The following is a 21102-nucleotide window of genomic DNA, read 5'->3' as shown; positions in this document are numbered from 1 at the left end:
TTACTGCTTATTTCTGGATTGCATTGCTGTATCTTAACAGCTCTATCTTAACATGATTCATAACCTGAAGGAACAAAGCAGTGTAGTGCAAGCGTGATCTTACCCTTTATGTGTGACAGCTTGGAGCGCGGCCTCCCTAGGTTTTGCCATCCCAAATCCTTGCTAGCATAATGACTGTTCTTCTTGTTGCGTGGCCCTTCTAGAGCAGGGATGTGAGGTGTAAGGATGCTTTCAGTTACTGGTATGCAAATACCTGTGAGGAAAAGACAGCCAGTCAAAGATTTGAACAAGAGGAAAAGAAATTGAAAGGTGTACACAGACCAGGATCAGAACCAGGACTATGAAAGTGCTGGGGCTTGGCCTTGGTGATGCTCAGCTCTAATCAACCTCTGTCCCTGATCCCTGGCACCTAACGGCACTACAGCTCTGCCTCGCTCACTGCCCGGCTATCTTGCTGTCACTCTCTCTGGCTTTATGGTCCAAGTACCTGGAGATTGCCTTGTAGACATCTCTCTCCAGTTTCTGGAAGAGAGTATGGGAATGCAAACAGGATGGTTATAACCCCCCACCCCGGGAGTGTAGATCAAGGATTCATTAAGTCTCTTTTGCTTCCTCAAAAATATGGGTTCTGTACAGTTCTGTACCAAACCACATTGAATATAGTGCTGTGATTTCAGTCAGCGGCAGCACCATTTTTGGGTTTCCCCACTCCAAAATGGGAAAAAGTCTAGGAGTACACAAGCCTTAAACATAGAAATGCTATTAAAAAAAATGGAGTGGAATGAAGTAGAAAATGAAAATTTTCTTGGTTTAGAAACAGAAGCACAGTCACCCAGAAAAAAATACTGTTGCTGGGAACACTCAGAGAAATAGATGCTATCAAAATGTTGATTTTATGGAGGAAAACCAAGAAATTATTGATATACCATTATTGCAGCGGTTCCCAGGGCAACACATGCCATCTCTGTGGCAACGCTTCTTCTTCCTCCGGCACATCATGCATGCAGACGTTGCTTGATGAGGACTGTGACAGTATCGCCCAACTTCACATTCCTTATCGTTGGTACAAGGATAAGCCTGGTGGGTTAAAGAAAGGTTCACAGTGAAGCACTTTTTCATACAAGACATGTATGCCACCCATTTGAAAAAAAAACAAACACCAAATACCACCACTGAAACTCCCAAACACACAAAGAAACCAGCAGTTGATATGCCACTCACTGGGGCCAGGAGATGCAGGTAGGGATGCTTCACTGCAGCCATATAACAGTCCTTGAGTTCATGCTGCTGGTGAAGATGTATCTGCTTAAAGAGTCGGTGAGATACAACCAGCTTCCTCATGATTTCACCTTTTCCTGCCTCAAACATATGTTGACACAAAAGAACTCATGCTTTTGTGGGTTCAGGCCTCTGAATTATATTGTTCTCAGAAAAGAAAAACTCTGAGGCTGTTGAGAAATTGCTTTGAAAATTGTTCTTTTAGACAGAGAACTTATTTCTCTTGTTTTGTGCCATTCTGTTGAGAATTGCAGAAGAAACAAGAGGTCTGATAATAAAACCAAGCAAGTTTTCTCCAGTGCCATCAGTGGAAGGGAGAACCATGCCATTTCCCACGTGATTTCATTAGTTGTTTTCTTTGTCAAAATATACTTTACAGTACAAAAAGTGCTGGCTGGATATTTCCCAAGTACTGCTGCCCCATTACTTCTGCCCTCTGAATATGTGCCTTTGAAGAATGATTCCGGAGTGCAGCTGTTTGGAGTAACCTGACGTATGTGTACGTCTTTCTCCCTGAAGAATAAACATTTCCGCTTGAGTCCATCCTTGAGTTCATCGAGAGGATGAACATCAAAGAAGGCCAGATCTTTTAACTAGGAGTAGCAATAAAAGACAAAAGCACTCACCTGGTCAGTAGTTTTAAGGCATAAGTGGATTCTACCTGTTCTAGCAAAGCAGATCTGAAGTGCTCTCCCCACAACCTCATCATTCCTTTCCTTCATTGCTCCAGAAATAAATCATTAATATTGACTTACAACTTATGATACAGTTACCATAAAAGTAAGACTTCCCTGACTTAAATGAGACCTTTCTAAACTAAGGATCTTACAATACAGAAAAGCGATTTTACATAGACCTGTGAATGGTTATACCGAGGAAAATACTAATACTGTTAGCGGGGGGAAATGCAAATAAAAAACAGATGGACTAGCTAAAACCTGAAGATGAAGGCATTTTAGACCCTTGTCTGTCATCAAGACCTTCATAACTGCATCTTTTTTCCAATATGGGCATGTGGTATACACCTGCAACTTGTCAGCAAGAAGCCTACTTGCAGTTTTCCTTTGGTTCCTCAAACAGCTTTTAAAAAAAGGGTTCCCTGATCCTCAATGGTGCTAATGAATGCTCTCACATACCATATCTAGTGCCAGTTTTACTTTTGGCTTTTAGGCCGAGTGACATGTAAAGGCTAGCTTAAGATACACATCTAATTGCCAACTCTCAGCTCTGTCTTTAAGAATGGTAAAAGTAACAAAAGAGAATTTCAACATTAAAAACTGCCAAGGAAAGTGACATAAACTCAGCCTTTAGTCCCACTCTAGAGCCCCATCCTGAATAAAGATGACACTTCTAAAATGAAAAAAATAAGACAAAACATTGACCTACCTAAGGCAAATGACTGCAGCACATCAAAAAATAATTTTGTGTTACATGTAGCTCAACTAGCAAGTCCATTCAAAGCCCCAAAAGACCAGCTGCCAGCCAGCTATATGAAAAATCCTATTGCAAATGCCTCATGCCATCAGTTTCCTTGATCTTTCTTCCAAAACCACCATTCATTTGATATCCTAGCTATCAATCACAAGGAGCTAGGAACAAAAATGCCTACGTAGTCTTGTGTCTATCTCCTAGTCTCTAGACATTCATTGGAACAACTGCTCCCAGCAAAGTAATTTCTGTCACTGCATAGCATTCAGTATTAAAATACAAAACCAAAACAGAATAGTGTGTACACGGCCTTGGCTAACACAAGGGGAAAAGTGTTCAGAATTGCCCCATTGTTGGCAGTAGCTGAGCCAATCTAGGTATAAATATGTATAGTTTTAGAAAAAACATACGGGATGAAGAAAAAATACTTGTAAAAATGTACATGCTAACAATTGTGTATACATGAGTCAAGGTTTTCAAAATCTCCTACACCACAGTGCCTGAAATACAGTCTTTATGCTTAGAGAATTGCAGAGAACATTTCCTATATACAACGCGAAGACGCAGATCAGTCCCAGATGGAGAGGGAAAAAGCAATCTGTAAACCAGCTCTACTTCCCCAGCAACAATAACTAATTCTACAAGGCACATCATCCTTCACATTCTTCAGCTATACATATCATTTTCTGGTTGTAAATCTCTATCCACTAAACACAGCTTTGATATCATGGGAAAACAGATGAAACCAAGATAAAATATGTAGCGCTCCCTGAAGCTGCATTTAAACAATATTATTTAATTTTTTAGCCCAGATTACAGGCGATCAAGTCACCCGTAGCATGACATAAACTCGATTTGCCTGCGATAATGAGCTGCATTTTCAGAATGTGTTCTCTGATTAAGAGCATTGCTTGCTGAGTTTTCTCCTCAGTCATTCCACTTACTTTTGTATCCTTGTACAAAAGATACTGTTGAATGCACATCCAAAAATGTACAGCAAAGATGTACTGGATTTTTTGCCCTGTTGGAGGATTCAGGCTAGATATTTAAACAAGTGCCACTCGTACTGTGCCAAGATGTCCACCATGTGGACATAGTCCACCAAGACTAACCTTTGCAACACATGTTAAACATTTCTTTTTGGGAGAGAGAATATGAATATCCATTCCTGTTATTCTTGAATTTGTATTCAAAATGCCAAGAGTACAAGATAGTAATACTCAAGTAAAATTATGCAGATGGTAGAGGAGAAAAGCTGGGGAATTTTATAGTTGAGCAAGTCCTGCTACGAGGCTGCTGAGGCTTTTCCTTTTGTATGAACTTCCCAGTGATGCTGAGGAAAGGACTGACAATTGCGACTGAGTGGCTAACACCATTCCCTTGATTTGAGGAAAGCACAGGAGTGAGATTTATTTCTACATTTGTCTTCCCCTTTTGGCAGAGGAGCTTGAACTTCACACTTTTTCTTGATGCAATGAAGTTTTATTGGTATTTTTGCTGGAGTCGTTTGCCATGGTCATCCTGCACCACAGAGTGTCACCGCAAGCTGGAGCCATACTAAGTGGTGGGGCTGTTGTGCTATGGAGTCAGTCAGTCTGAGTCTCTCTGTCTGGCACTATAAAACATAATGGAGAAGCACTTCAGAGGGAGAGTAACACAGCTGCTGTAATGTGCTGAAGGGTGAGTCAGCAGGCTGATGGCAGACACGCTTAATTGAGCTTTGGGAGATAAGGGCTTGAATTTCAGCATGGCCTCCAGCAAATATTTGAAGAGAATATTCCCAGCCAGCATCTTAGTCACCAGGCTCTCATTTGCTCGTGTTATGATGTCTTATTTGTTTTTATGCTGAAGCGACTCCATGCCGTACTACCTAAGTCCGTCGGAGAAAGGCAGGAAGAGCCACTGGCATTTTTACCTAGGCTGTGTCATCACGTATCCAGCAGAATCAGTCCTAGACACTGCTGGCTTCAGACCCACCTTCAATGCTGAGAGGAGCTGTGCCTAAATAAGTGATTTCGTGGAAAAGATATCAGTAGTGACTCCTCCAGAAGCAGTTAACTTTTTCTTTTTAAACACATCATAAAGTCCAAGTGCAGAGTCAGTCCTGGCAGGAGATCATGGCTACTACCACTCCCAGCAGAAGAAACAGCATGGAGGTTATTCATTACCCTTTCACTTGGATGCTGAGCAGCACTCTAGGGGAAAGCTAAAGTGTCAGGTACCACATAAATGACAATATCACTCCAGTTACTGTACTGGACACTTGGCCAGCTTCTGTCTCACACAACTGTCCTGTAATGGTACTGGGGACTGAGCTGAAGAACAGGACAAAAGCCACAGCTAGCTGTACAGCCAGAAAGAAAGAGCACTGTAGAGCTATCTGGTCAATCCTTCATCACTCTGTCTCACCTGGTGAAGAGGCGGTAGCTATTGCCAAGGCGAGACAAATGGCTGAAGAAAACGGACACATACATTGCCCCAGGAATAATCTTGTTTCCTAGGTACCAGTGTGTTAGAAATCAAATTTAGGCTACTAGTCACAGTCTCGTACATACAGAATCCCTAGTTATTAATACCCTATGCAAATACCTGTGCCACTGGGTTATTCTATCACATCCAGCAGAAATGTCTTTTTCTGCTATCAAAAGACTCATCTTTTATATCACATTCACATAACCTGGTATATTCATACCATGTCTGTGAGACAGCTTATCACAAATGAATTTATACTGCAACTCAGTCTCTTACTCATTTGTTACATCAGGAAAAAAGGTTGTTTGCTCTACTTCAATTCATCACACCTTTATAAATTTTAAAATAATGACTGTAAAGGAGGTGGAAGCTGATCTATCTACAGCCAGTGTGCTAACTAGATGATCAAAACTGGCCTGAACTATAGGCAAGAGGGCAGAGTTTCCATCCTCCACATAAGAGCTGAAAGTTGGAGCTTGTTTGCCCTTTAGTCTTGGGAATGTACATATTGCTTAATATTCCACAGCCATCAGGCATGATGAAGCAACCAACCGGCTCAACCACGGTGAAAGCCTCTCCTTCCCATCCTGCTTTGGACAGGACAGAACTATCTTTCTGACCAAGGACTTGGTCCTCATCGAGGAAACATATGGAGTAGCCACAGGGGTGCCAGGTCAACTTTTGCTTTTCTCTCTCTTTCTGAAGAATTAGTTAATCCAAAGTAAAAGCATGACAATAAATGAGGAAATGCAAACATATGCTTTAACCAAATAGCTAGCTGTCAAGACTAATTACAAAGAATGCAAGTAATTGTTTGACTCCTTGGTTGGGCCTGATTCTGAGTTGGAATCTCAAATCTGTTTGGGCTTTTAACAGATTAACATTGATGGGACAGTTGCAGGCAACATATCGCCTGTAGAGCTAGATGAATACATCACACGTGGGATTTGTCCCACTCGCCTGTTTGGAGATAGAATGAAGATCCTCTCTATGAAAGTCAATGAGAAGACCTAACACAATCACAGGATACAAACCTTTGTGACAATGGAAATAACAGCTCTTCATTCAGAACCACATAAACGTGATAAAGCAAAATGGAGAGGGGGAAAGTCAAAGTTTTTTAACAAACCAATCAACTTCCCAACTCTTCATGGGCTGTTTTTTTTTTTTTCCCTGCAAGGCAATTAAACTAGTTTCTGATAGCTTCTCAAGTGTATTCAGACAAATTCATGTCTAATTGAAAAAAATCAGCCTAGCTTTCTCCAGGCTGCTAAGCAAACATGTACATTAAGATATGGATGGGGAAATGACCGTCATATACTACTATTTTGTTTTTAATCCCAAATGAGAAAAGAGTTTATCAGCAGCCATCTGGAGTAGTGCAATTTTCCCACAGCACTGCTGATGTTGCTTTTTTCTATTCTTAGCTCAAAACAAGCATAGATGATAGCAAGGGATCTCACTGTGCACAAGCAGAAAGCCATAGTTAATTTATCCCATGGAGGAAATCATGCTGTGCTCTCAGACAGCTCCAGAAATGGATCCTGTCTCAAACTGATCTCACCAGAAACTCGCAACTCTCAGTGACTGCTGTGGCACAGACCATTTCTGAAAGCAAAATTCACAGTAGTTGCAATGGAACAGATTTACTCCATTCAGCTGCCATGACAAGTTTAACAATCCAATTTTTCTCACCAAACCTCCTTCTTGTTAAAATAATACATCTCTGACCCACTTCTCTGCCAGACCCAGAGAGAAGAGCACCATCTTCCACCTCTAGATTAAGCACAGGCACTTTCTTCTAGCAATAACTTATTTTTAACTTTTCAATTTACTTAAAACAACCCTGTTCATTCACGAGGTCTGATTCACAGAGTGCTACATCGTGGATACATACACCACAGCCTCCAAAGATCATTCCTTCAGACTGTGTGGCTAATAGCCCCAGAAGCCTGCATTATTAAGACAATAAATATTCATGTTTCAAAGTAATACTCAATCCACTGATAGACCACCAGGGGAAGAACATTTCTAAAACGTGGAGTAATCCAGCTCTCACAATTTGTTAGAGCCAAAGAAAACTCAGATCTTAACAATCAAAAAAACAAACCTCACTGAGGTCCCTCTGAACTGACAAGGCTTCAGGACTGAGGTGGTTTCTGACACAGGCTTTCCTTGTCCCAACAAAAATGTCATGGAAAACAACTCTCTGTTCCACAAGTGGAAGGCAGTTGTGCAGGGAGCTGTGCTTAGGGGGAATGTGCAGCTGCATGTGGTGGAAAGGCAGTCAAATACCTTAAAATAACCACAGGAGCTGTGTTGCCCTGTTGCAAGCAGAGATATCCAGTGCAAGCGGTGCCTCCAGTGCAGACAGAAATCCTCCAAAGACTTTTCCTATAGGAAATCACACTCACACTGTGACTGACCCTCCGTGATCTCCTGGTCTACATGGTGAATTTCAATGAGCATTTTTGGTCTACAGCAGAACCTCTTGTTCCACGGCTTACAGTTCACCACCTTTTCTTACAGAACTGCCTGCATTTTGCGTCCTGCTGGGAGGAGCGAGTGTCTGTTTAATGCTGGCCGTGGCTTCATGAGGAGATACAGGGAAAATAATCTGAAAGACTGCAAGCGGATCATTTAAATTCCTGGGTAGATACTATAATCTGAATTAAAGTGACCGTAATTTAGTGCATTTTACATGTATTATGAAAGTATAAACTCAAAGATTTAATAAGGCATTTAAAGTAACCCACCTTACAAGTTTATTCAATTTGATTCACCTTCAATTCCTCATCTAGGTAAAACCTGAAATGAATTACCTTTCCAAATGATTTAAAGGGCAGCATACTATGCCCAGATGTATGTGGTTTATACAACAGAATAGCATAAAGCTATCACCAGGACACAGCATATACATTGTAGTTCCTAAGGCAGCACAGCCATGGGTCTTCCTGTTCTACCACACCTTTAATGTAAATTATCAACCTTGGTTCCATATTGGTGTCACTCTGCTGAATTTTCTGCTATTTCAGACGAAGCGTGCAATGTTTCCTGCCCCACACACAGTGTGCATACACAGGTGCTCAACCTTTTGCTCCCTACCTCGTATTGTGACTATGGGATACAGAAAGCAAGATTAAAGAAGGTTCAGAATTTTGGTGAACAGTCAGTGTGACCCCCAGTTTTTATGGACTTTTTCTCAATGTGTACGATTCTTATTGTCTGGTGAACTAGCAGCAGCAGCATTACAACAGAGATCATCCAAGTGATATTAGGTAATCTCTGAAATCAACAATGTAGCAGCAGATGTGACAGGAAGCCTCTAGGTCTTGATTTTGTGTCATTTTAAAATCCATCACCTACCGCTCAAAGAATAAAGGTTTGTTAATACACACTTTGTTCTATGTCCAGCCTTTTCAGCAGACTATGCTTGCCCTTTCATTTTTGCCTTTTCCCCACCCCTTTTCTGATGGTTTTGCTTTTTAGTTTTGTCTCTAATTGGCTAGTTGTTATCTGTTCCAGAATGAAATTCTGCTGGTTTTTTGATCGACACGTTTACTGCATTAGATGAACAATAGGTTGCCAAAACCAGTTTTCTTTCTGGGTCTATTAACTCTAGAAGTGTGGAGTTTTCTATTAATCTAAGAATACTAGCAGATCCTATGGCTCACAAAGCAACAAGCATTAAACCACAGGTAGATACTCAGATATGGTGGTTGGGAGTAGAATAACACTGCTGGGAACTGACAGTAAGTTACTGTTAAACACCTGGGTCTGAACATCTCCAAATGATCATGGACTTTCAAGGCGGAGCTTTTTTTGAGAGCTATCTTCACAAGCATGCGCTCACAGCAAGAAAAATGAGATGACAGCTTTACCTTCTGTAGTATTGCTATTAAGGAAGTAAACTTCCTTTGCTTTTAAACATTTACAAAATCTAGAAAAAGCAAGGGGGAAACCCTGTATTACTGAAGTCGGCACAAAAACTCCCTTTGTCTGCTACAGTGCCTGGAAAGAGAACACTTCCAGGTTATAAACATTTGCACAGCATCTGTACCTCAACCTGGAAATGACTCTTAGGTGTTTCTTGCAGAATACAAAGCATTTAAGACACCAAATGCAGTTTCTCTGGCCCTCATATTTAAAAGGACAGCCCTGAAAACGTCAGTTTGTGTCAGCTGGAGAGACAGCCAGATGCCGTATGTCTGAGAAGGATGAACAAAGAGTCTCCACCTCAGCAGACTGCTGACTGCAATCTAACATTGTTACTGAATGTCAGCATTATTGTTTGTCTCCCTGATGGTCGTTTATGTGAGAACACCTGGCTCATACACCTCTCTGAATCCCCAGTTCTTTCCCTATGCATCAGAAAACATCATTGCCATCTGATATTCAAAACACCGTCCCTATTTTCCTGCTCAACACAAGCCCCTCTGCAGCATGGTGGCTGTGACTGCTCTATTGCAAGGGGAACTGAGAGGGACCAAGTCCTTTGAAGTCCAAAGCTCCTACAGAGAATTGAAATCAGACATCAAAAATCAGTCAGCCCAGCTTTAATATCAGAACAAACAAACAACACCAGGGCACCTGCACCAGCTCCCTCTCTCCAGGCTCATCCACCACAGAGAACTCAGAGACATGGCCACAGAAATTAATGTGTTTTCAGGACATGTAAAGAAGAAAAAAAAGAAAGGAAAAATAAAAGGGGGGGATACTTCTTTAGTATTTACATTTGGTCTGCATAAGTGAGACTGAGAAGCAGGACGAGTCAGTAATGCAACTTGGGGCTTCCCCCTTTATAACAACAGGAAGAATTACAATATGAGAACACAGCTCCTCATCCTGACTCATTCTAGGAGTAGTTACAGTTGTACAAGGAGCCAGCAGTGCTCATGCAGTGGGGCTACCTGCAAAAGAGCAGCTGTCCTGGGAAAGTGCTGGGTCACAGCCCCCCGAGGGCACAGGCAACCTCTGTGAAGTGGTTAGACTCATATTACTGTTCAGCTGACTCCACAGTAAGGGTAAAAGGAAAAAAATATAATACTAGGCTATTAAGGCAAATTATCACACTTTACTCACAGGAGGCCAAAGATGGCAGAAAAGGAAAGGACCCCTAACAGCATCATTAAAAAAAAAATAAAAAAATCATTGTACTCTTATTATATGATTAAGTTAGAGCTGCCTACCCAGTTTCAGCCTGTGGTAAATAACACAGCAATCAAGGTTTCAACACTATTTACCCTTTTTCCCCTTTTCTTTTAAAATGCTCCCGGTTAATTTTGCACAAACAAGAAAACAGGAATAACACAGCAAGGCAAGAATAACTTGTGAGTAAAACCAGATGAACACTAACATATTTACATAGTGTAATGACTTCACTATTAAATCAAACAAACCCAGGCCCCAATTCTCAGAAGAGGGAACTGAGCACATGCAGTCCAGGAGGCAAGAACAGGGTGGCTTCAGACTACATCTATGTCTGCAGCCCCTGTGTTCGTAGGGACTGCTCTTAGTTTCAGTCTGCAATAGCCACTGAGGGACCATCTTTCATTCCAGACATTGTACTCTGACTACACCCTCTCCTTGATCTTATGGGCCCCTTTCCATTTTCAGGCAAGACTTCCTTCAGCGCTAGGGACCATAACGCAGAAGAGACAGGACAACAGGATTTCAAAAAATACATATTTCATAGAAAAAACAAGTAATGTCATAGAAATGAGAGAAAAAAAGGAGAGGGGAAAAAAATCCAGACTCAGGTCCACTCGATACAAAGGACAGTCATTTCTTGATAAAAGGTACCAAAAAAAGTCCCACCCACCCCCCCACCCCCCCAACCAAACCAAAAGTGCAGAGAAACAGGAATAATCCTATGCAATATCTGAATCAAGCCAAAATAGACATTGTCCTATTCTAGCTGTTGTCAGCATGCAATTACCTAGGATTCTGGCATTTAACACCGAATTAACTATAAATCTGTTCTCCACCCTCAAAATTAGCTGTTCTGCAGCTGAGACTTGTATTTACCCTCTTCCCTACTACATTTTACTGTATCTTCTGAACTTAAGTCTTCAAGCACTGTCTTCTTGCCTGAAAATAATATTCTTTTTGTGGAGTTACGGAAGCTCTTCTTTGTTCCTAGATGTCTTGGATGTTGATCAACAAAAAGTCATTAAAAAGTTTAATCCTCTATGCTTGGCACTACATCAGTCTGAGAGCAGTTTCTTTGTAACAGCCTTTGGAATATATATCCATTAATTATTTTTTTTTCTTAATACTGGTCACCCACACTTTATAGTGGGTGGCCCTTTCATTTATCCCATTACTGTATTTCCACTTCTAAAGTTAAGCCAGATGCAGCAACCTGATACTACTTCTTAGTTCACGCAACTTTATTGTAATGAAAACTTCCATGTATATTTGATACTTTATAGGAAAGCCAAAGAAACAGGAACCATGGTAATACTGCACCACCTTCTTGACAATTTTTATTCTACATGAGTTGGATTCTCCAGGGTACTGCATGCTTTGTGAGCAAGGATTTTTCAGATTTAGATGCCCCAGAGTACAAACACAGTCAACTCATATCTGAACTCCTTGTTGGTATTATTTGTTACAACCACACCCAGAGGCAACGTCTAGCTGCTGTGCTTTCTTATAATTCTACATGGTCAGTTCTTTAGATAGTCTACATAAGCAGGACCAAACAATGGCAGAAAAGATTTTAAGGGTTTTAGTTGTTAGTTATGTTTGGGTTTTTTTCATTCCTTATGTTTTCCTGCTCATCTAATTCTCCAGGAGACAGGACTGCACAGAATACTTTGCATTCAAAACAAGTGAGACAGCACATTTCCCTGGCAAGGTGCCCTTTGCACCATGCTCTGATGAGCACTCAGGCTTGAGGATCTCTCCACCTGCACTGAACCAACAGGTATGTCAGTGATGGTTACACACCTGCTCTGCTGAAAGAGCTGCAAAAACCACTAGGCAGCTCTTTGCATATCCAAGTGTCTAAGATCACCCAAGTGTTTGCATGTTTTGTGAAAACATGCAGGAAAAAAAAGCAGAAAATGGGCCCTTTCCCACAGACCACTCAGACCAAAAAAAAGGCAGAATTCCTCCTGGCTTCAGAAGTTTCTCCCAACTAGGAAAATGTCCATAAAATAACAAAGTATCAGCATTAAAATTTTAGTGCCTCCTAAACCAGGTGCATTTTCCTTGAAACCAATTCAACAGATGAACAGCACTTATGCTACTAAGAGGATCTCTCAAAACAGAGGCGCTGGGACACAGCCTTGCAGCCACTTACTGCTTCATTAATTCAGGAATTTAGCTTCCTCGGAGTGACGCAAAATGGTCACCAGAATATAGTGGAGAGAGGGCAAACATCAGGTTTTGCCATCATTACCTAAGCCACTCTTTTGCCGGCCTTCCTACATGCATAGGAAGGGAGGAGAGGAGAGAGTACAAGACCTCTGTGGTACTTTGCTGCTACAACTTTGCATTTTGACCCCTGTCCAGATGAGTATGAGTAGAAAAGCTGCTCCGGGGAAATGCTGAAATGCCATTTTCATTGCAATTTTCTCTCCCTGGCATCAGTGGCCCAGAAGCTATCAGCTTCTATTGCAGTCTGCTTTACAGGTACCAATGCTCCATGTGCTGCGTTGTGAATGCAAAGGCTAAAGGAAGGAGGAATGAATCCCTCCACCCTCAGTGCCCTGCAGGGGAGGGAAGAGCTCCTAGAGAGTCCCAGTTCCCACCATGGAAAGCTGCTGCTCTGAATAGTCCTGTAAAGCCTCCTCCAAAGCCTGGACTCTCTGAGGCCATGCTAGAGTACTGCTGTTACAAATTTATTTTTTTTTTTTTACTTATATAGGTATGTTGCATAGCAAACACTAGTTTTATTAATGAAAACCTATACTTGGTCCCTTTGGTGCTCTGTTCTCATTTTAATCAACAGAACCTCATTTAAACATGACACTTCAGGACTTGGCCCAAAGGTAAGACAGTGCTCTGCCTTAAAGGGTTAACAATTAGGAGATATACTGTAGAGAGGTAAGCTTTGTCACTAAAGGGAAAACATACATTTTCATCAGTATAATTAAAACAGTAAAAATTCTTCATTTGAGCTTGTCAGGCTATCTTGAGCTGCAAAAATAGGGCGTATGAATAACTTGATACTTAAGCTAGCTTAAGTTTTAGATAGCACAGACTTCATCTAGTTTAAGTATCTTTATCCAGGTTTATTCAGTAGCAGAGATTCTTTTTCTTAATTAAATCAATGTAATCATGTGGAAGCCTACAGGCTGAATGTGTAAAAGAGCATTGGGATCATTGATACCAGTGTAGATAGTGAGAAAAGTCCCTCAGTAAGCCGTATCATACAAGTGCTGCTCATCAGCTAGGCCTCTGTATACTTTAGAATATTATCTGAATGTGCACATACAATCACATTGCTATTTTGACATTTTTTTCTAGAACATCCTGAGAGAATAAAATCGCTCTGCTCCAAAACAACCCTCTCCAAAACTTCCCTGATTTTTCCTCATCTTGTAGTAACAAGATTTACCCTGCTTGATCATGAGATTGGAAAAAAAAAGGAAGAAGCACATGCTAATGCAGTTAGACCATTTTTCTTAAACAGAGGACAAAGCTGGTCTACACACACCCCTCTTTGCAATCGTTGACCTCACTATTTCTCTCCTGTATTTTTTAAGTCCTCGTTATGAAACTCAGTGAAGGGAAATTGAAGGCACTGACAAATATGAGCATCAGCAGCAGTGAAACAGTCTGTGACACCCAGAAAACCCAGCTGTTTGTAGAGTGACGGCCGGTAGGGACTGCATGCTAGGAGCAAAACACAAACACCTGGATCCTCCTCAGCACCTCTTCCCGTTATTTATACAAACCTTTGCCAACCTGCTTTCCTCATTTCTTCTCAGTGTCAGCTTCTTTTTACTCATGGCTAAGGCACTGTTGTTTATCGTATACCAAAAAACTCAAGTTCATCATCTTGAAGTCTTAAAGTCAAAGTACATCTGGTTTGGAAATGAGAGTCTGTCTAAGGCCTGTCTTTCATGTAAATACACACACACACACACCCCCAAATGGAAAAACGCCTGCGTGTTACAGATTTGCCGAGGAACGTGCAGTAGTACCCTTATCATTCCTATCGGGTGTAACTCAAGAAAGGCTTTTGAAAAGTTCAAAAGAAAAGCAGCAAACTGCTGTTTTAATGAGACTCCATTAGGCAGAACTCTGTTCATGACTCTGCCGGATCATTGTTTTCATTAGCAAGCTACATGAATAACACCAAAGCTATTTGTACAGTGCTCATTGCTGGGGTGCAGGCTCCCACTCTGCCAGAGTGCTGCCTTTTAGATGTTCAATCCAGCACTGCTGTTATCTGCTCTGTGAGAAAAAAAATCTGATGCAAACAAATGGAAATTTTGTGGCTGGCCAACAAAGGGGCTTTCCAGCCAAATTCAGAGCAAGGGTTTTAATTTATTTAGGAAATCAAAAGGCTAGAAAGGCATGATCGTGTAATCTCTCCCTAATGCAAACAGTCCTCGCAATATCCCATAGTTTCACTGGGCTTCACAACAGATTTACTTATTAAAGACTTAGCACATGATTAAAAATTTGAAGAGCAGGTCATCAATACATGACAGCATAAAAATATTATGAAATGTAAATTATGTGTTAGTGGGAAGCATTCACTTTAAGTTATGTTAGAGCAGTTTGGACAAACTTTTGAAAAGAGACATACGAACGGTCTGGTTTGCTCACAGAAAAGCCAAGACTGCGTCAATGTTTCTGAAACACCACGTCTACTCATCTGTGCACAGAGTAATGTCGTGGTCTAACAGTATCTTCAAAAATCCATTTTGTACATCTGAAATTAAATGCTTTCAAAGTGTTTAATAATCTGCTTTTGTAGACAAACCAAGTCTATAAATATTTAAGTCATTAGGCACATTTTCAAATCTAAAAATACTTTTAAAAACATTACTGCATTTAGAAAAATCAGCTGTAGAGCACTCCATAAATCTATTTTTTCTGCTTCCTCTGAGCAAAATCTGTTCCAATTTCAGAGTTAAGACTTCAGTTCGATACTACAGAACAAATACATCTGAGAGCATAAACCAGATTACTTTTTAATCCTAAACCTTTCTCCATCGGTAATTATGGCTAAGACAGCACTTACATCTAAGCTGCTCTGTAGAGCCACCAAACCTACTCCAGAAAAAGCACCTACAAAGTGCCAAGTACACGCATAGCCCCATCGATTCTGATGGGCTGACTGATTGAAGGTTTTGCCCTAAATGAGGGGATACAGGAGCTCTGTACCTTAAATATCAGGAAAAAACCTGTAGGTCTGTAATCAAGCCCCCGCTGTGAAGGGGGCTGGATCTCTACCGTCTACTGTCAGCTCTAACTTCAGTGCACAGCATTGCTCCTTCACAGGTCTCTGCTGGATGCCTTCCCACGGATCACATGGGAAGTCTGCACTACAAACCTTTTAGTTCTCCAGATTCTAAGTTTTGTCCAAAAAAAAGGGGCCTAAAGTGACTGGCAAACTTTTACTGTTGTTTGCAAGGAGTTAAACCTGTGCTTGTCCCCAGCAGCTGCCTGTGGCCAGGGGAGCTCTGGAGCTGCCCCGAGCAGGGTGCCAGGGCACCAAGCTGCAGGCATGGGGCTTGCACAGGCAGGCGGCACCTCCTGAGCACCACACAGCAAACAGACGCTGCTGGTAACACCGCATCTTCCCAAAAGTGCAAAGCTGTGGGCAAAGCACCATAACCTTTCATTTGCTGCCTTTCAATTAACTGCTAAATCTCATTTTCAAAATTCAGTAACTAATACACATCAGAAAACAAACATTCTTTCAAAAAAACCCACCACCTTTTACTGAAGAGTTTGCAAGAAGCAGTACTACTGAAAGGCTACCAACAGTCGGATGTGGACTTTCCAAGCAGAATCGCCAAGCAGCACAAGCAGGAATTTTGTTATTTAAAAAAAACAAACAAACAAACAACTGTTTTTTTATAACAACCTTAGGAATAACATATTGGCAAAAGGAAAATTAGCAAAAAAAAAAAACCATTAAGAAGTCGATATAGATACTGTATAAAGACTGCTCTGCATCCATAACCAGGACTGGTGACTACCATGAGCCAGGCTGTCACAGGTTCTAAATGAATGCTACCACGTTCAGGATTATCAGGGGAGGAAGGCATACATAGACTTCCACGCTTGAAAAATGTACCACCTACCTATGCCACATGCTAAAACCTATACAGAAATGCACTGATGATTTCATTTTTAATATTCCTTCACTTATCCAAATATACGTCACATGAACATATGGCAGAGAGATAACATGGGATCATACTGATGTATGGCAAATAACAGAATATAGCAAACTACTACGTAATTTGCAAGTATCATTATAACAATATTATAAACTTTTTTTTTTTCTACTGAGAGGAAGCAAAGGAACCTCAGTTAGAGACAAAACCTGCATTGTTCTAAGCAAAGTAGAACTAGGAATTCCAGTGTAAATGCCAGAAGGGTTCAAATCTAGCTCTGTAGTGGATTTACAAAGAGCTGAATGAGGTCCAGAGTCTTTTAGGATATGTCAACAAATCAAATTGAAAACACAGCTATTCCAACAAGGGATCTGTATGTACTTACATACTGCATATTGGTATACCTGCCATGTAAGAATTGGGTTTAGTTAACGTAGTTAGGAAACTCTTCATTTAAGTTTTATTTGCTTCTCTCTTTTGAAAACAGCTTACTATTTTCTTTTTTTCTTTTATGGGCCACCAAATTACATGTGACCAAATGTACCTATTTAGTGAAAATGGGTTCCATTAGTATGTAATCTTATACTTGCATTGTTTTCTTCTGAAGGAAAATAATAGAGAACAGGTGGTGATGCTTAGCATCAGGCTCCTGTTTCTAGAATTACAATCTACTGGGAGCCACCAGCAATCCCTGAAAGCTGTCATAAGTGCTCAGGAACTAGTATGATCCAGAGCACACTCAATACATTAAAGTGTCTTTTTGAAAATTTAAGTAGGTGTGACAGGAGAAAACTGGCTGAATGGTGCAGGGATTCTAACGTGTCCCTGCAAAGGGTCATGATTTCCTTCTGCATCCCACAATAAATAACTCAAGCTGGCCTCCATTTCCACAGCAGAAATTAGACATTTAAAAAATTCAAATAGGTACCATATGCACTATAAACCTTTCTGGTTCAGTGTTCAAATGCAGCCGCATTCACGTTGTTGGAAAATATGGGCTTTAAATTCTCCTAGAAGAACTTTAAAAAGCTGTTCCTTTATACTTATTTATTCCTTTCTCAGTGCCACAAAAACAGCAGTGCTGATAAATATCTCCTTGATGTAGTTCAAAAACCTACTGATGCCACACTGCACAAATAGTTTTACCCAGAAAGTCACAGCACCACATGCCAAACAGACATTTCTTTGTTTTATCAATCCCATCCTTACCTTACCAAGTAGGAAGTTGTTTAGAACTAATTCTGTGTAACCAACAACTGTGTTTCCCAATGCATTCTCATGATGAAGCATGAGACAGAAGCAATGCCAGCTAACAGATCCTCACCAGCAAACAAGTATTATAGCCGTGGTTTAAAAATTGACTTTGAAGCAGAGGAGTAGGACAAAGACAACATGTACTTGCATGGCAATTTCAACTGACATCCAATTTTACAAAACCAGACATGGAAGGCCAGCTGATATCCCTAACTACTGTTCTGTGTCAGATATGCCAAGATACACACTTACATGAGGGAACAGTTAATGCAGGTTTGTTTTGTGGCATTGTAGTTCGGGAGCGATAGGAATTAAAAGAAGATAAATTTATTTGCAGTGCTAGATTCTCTGTTGGTGGGAATCAGCAGTCTCCCACCAATTTCCGCAGGAATATGTGAAGTTGCACCAAGTAGTTAAATTGTACTTCACATTCCAGATTTCTTGCATAGCTATACAAGATCAACTACACTTATTATTACTGTGGTTTGTTCTTTTGGGGGACCTTAGACAAAGTCAAAGCATTGCTTGCAAGTTGGAATCAGTTAACACTAGGCTTTGGAGAAGAGTATATATATTTTAGCCATCTTCAGTCTCACCTGTGTTAGCTTTCCTCTAAAACAGGAGGCAGTATGATGAGCTGCAATTCTACAGAAATTATATTCTGATTCAACAGCGCTCAGGAAATTCTTTCACTACTTCTGGTTTTCCTCAAAGTCTTAATGCAGAGAAAATGCCCTGTTCTCCAATGAGTCCCATGTAAGTGTCTCTCCACTTGAAGCCCTGTGGCTATGACAGAAGAAAATTAAAAGTTGCCCATTGCTTTGAAGATATTACAGAAGAAACTCCACCTTACAGAAGCAAGAAAAGCCCAGCCCACAAAACTGAGCAAGGAGGTAAATGACAAAAGTACTAGGGAAAAGAGGATGGCAAATACTATATTTTTTTTCTTGGCACTGTGCTAACAACAAAGTTTTTCTCTAAACTTTGTTTTCCAAGATGAAAACCACAACTGTTCTCACAGGGATATTTTTTACCGAAGAAACACTAGTTTTGCAGTTCAAAACTCTTAATTAGTCTTTCCACATTAAATCAGGGTGCTGGAGTAAGGGATTATGTTAAATTTTCCCATCAGATCCATCTAGAATCAGCTGGTTTCTGAATTTTATTCATACAGTAAATATTTCCCCCCATTTATTGCTCTTGTTTACATGGATCCAGCTAAATAACTGAAATCTCTTCTAGCATGTGCATGACCGGCAAAATTCTTAACAATCACAGAATTATTATTACTGGTGATGAGCGAACCAGAAAATGTGCACAGCCAGATCCCAGGAAAGTTTTAATCTCCAACAGTCATCCTCATCCTGTTTGTAAACCGACTAAATTGAAACGCTGAAAAACAATCCATATAAAAGCACATCATGCCATTTTTAAAGAAATTTCTTTCACAATAATTTTACTTTAATTCCAAACTTCAAACTTATCCCCAAAAGCTATTTAGAAAAAGAAAATGTGCTATCATTTGAGTAGTGAATAAGACTGAACAATGAAATCTAGAATTATGAATAAGATAGTTTTGAAGAGACCTAATTTCTAGATATTTTTTTCCCCTAACAAGGACTGAAGGTTTTGTGTCTTTATCAAAACTTCTCAAACAAATGTTCTTTTATGGCATTTTTCCATTTCCTGGTACTAGAGATTTCAAAAGCAGTTCTAGTAATATCAGAGTATTGCTAAAAAACAGAAAATGCATCATAACCTTCCTGCTTAATCCATATACCATAAATACTTCTAGTATATATATGCATAGGTGAGGAGATATATAAGCCAGATATAATCTAAAAATAATATACAAGTCCAAATCAGAATACACTATTACAGTGGAAAAGCCAGAGACGTTCTCCTTACTATACCACTCCTAAAATTAAGTGGCTAAAATTCTGAAAGGAATATTCCAAAAGATAGAAGTGCTTTAGTTACCTTCCGAAAATATTGTTCCACAGCCTGACCAATCACTTGCTAAGTCAACTGCAGCACAAATTCACCTTAGCCTGGAGCACAAAGCTACTGGATTTAGCCCTTTTAAATATCACACACTCACAAGTATTGTATTGCTGAAATTTCCTTTCAATTCAGAGGACCTGCACAGGTGGAACCAGATCAATGCAATTCAGGCTGAATGAGGTTTTCCAAGTTTTTTTCACAAAAGAACCTTGGATTTCAAATTCACATGGCTGCTTTAAGAGGCAGCGGAGTCATAATGCGCATTTTAATAGAATAACTGGCCATTAAGTCCCTGCACTACTTTCCTCCATCCTTGATAAGATGCTACTACTAAATTTAGCTCCACTATAGAAGTGAATTCTTTTCCTCATGAAAGGAGAATATAGAGGCAATAATGATGAATTTAAACAAGGAACGACATTAGAACAAAAGATAAACAGGGATCTGAATGTTTGATTTTCCCAAAAGTCTCATTGTGCTCTATTTTTGTTGCCTTCTAGACATGATGATTTTACCATCTTCCTTCAAAGGATAGAAATCTTCATTTTCAAAATGATATATTGCCAGATTATTCTGTCCTGAATTGTATTATTCTGAACTAGCTGGTAGATAGCACACGTACATGAATTGCGTATAGTTCATGAGGGATAGCATTCACAGCATCATGGTTTCAACAGTCCGCTGAGGAACAGTTTACTTTTTGTCCAGATTGCATTTCTCCATAAGCAGAACATTACCACTTTGTGGCAGCACACTTTGCAGACAAACCGCATCGCCCTGAATCTGACACAATTGTTCACCCCACTCAGTTTATAAAATCTGGATCCAAATTTCAAACGAAAGATCATTTTGCTGAACATTTTTTTTTCCTGTGGAATTATTTTACCAATGTTTGGTGAACAGGCTCTTTTCAACCTTGGGGGTTACTTATTTAGATTTTTAATCTCTGCAAAATGTTGATGAAAATGTTTGTCTGCTGGAAGGGCACCACATGCTTCTAATCTGAAGACTGACTGACTTCTACCGCCTAAAAAGCAACTCAGCAAGTATAAAGAAGGCAGGAGGTTAAATGACTGTTAAGTATCTAAATGAACTGGGAATTACAGCCCCAGTTTCAAAAGTCTGTCAGATGAATTGAGTTCCAGTCTACTTCAGAGTCCTGGGAACTTAGACTTCCATACACTCGAGAGTTTCCTAAACTAAACAATTTAACATTGCAGAAAGAAGGATGAGTGGGCATGAAAGCCGAGAAGGATGGAAAATGAATGCAGCAGTAACCTGCTTATTCAAAAGCAACTGCAGGTTCCCAAAGCAAATACTTTTCCTATCTGCAATAAGTTGTGATATTCTTCTG

At 40.2% G+C, this 21102-nt stretch overlaps 1 protein-coding gene across 1 annotated transcript in view; it reads right to left on the bottom strand.

Moving 5' to 3' along the window:
• DKK2 (dickkopf WNT signaling pathway inhibitor 2) overlaps positions 1 to 21102 on the bottom strand; it is a 44207-nt gene that overhangs the window by 4443 nt on the left and 18662 nt on the right. The window contains exons 2-3 of the mRNA XM_040598097.1: positions 927 to 1077; positions 104 to 253 (exon numbers count right to left, since the gene is read on the bottom strand). Of these exons, the coding sequence (XP_040454031.1) occupies positions 104 to 253; positions 927 to 1077 (301 nt within the window). The remainder of the gene's footprint in view (positions 1 to 103; positions 254 to 926; positions 1078 to 21102) is intronic.

The sequence above is a fragment of the Falco naumanni genome, chromosome 1 (assembly GCF_017639655.2).
Source record: "Falco naumanni isolate bFalNau1 chromosome 1, bFalNau1.pat, whole genome shotgun sequence".
Lineage (NCBI taxonomy): Eukaryota > Metazoa > Chordata > Aves > Falconiformes > Falconidae > Falco > Falco naumanni.
This window is presented reverse-complemented; position numbering and strand designations above follow the sequence as displayed.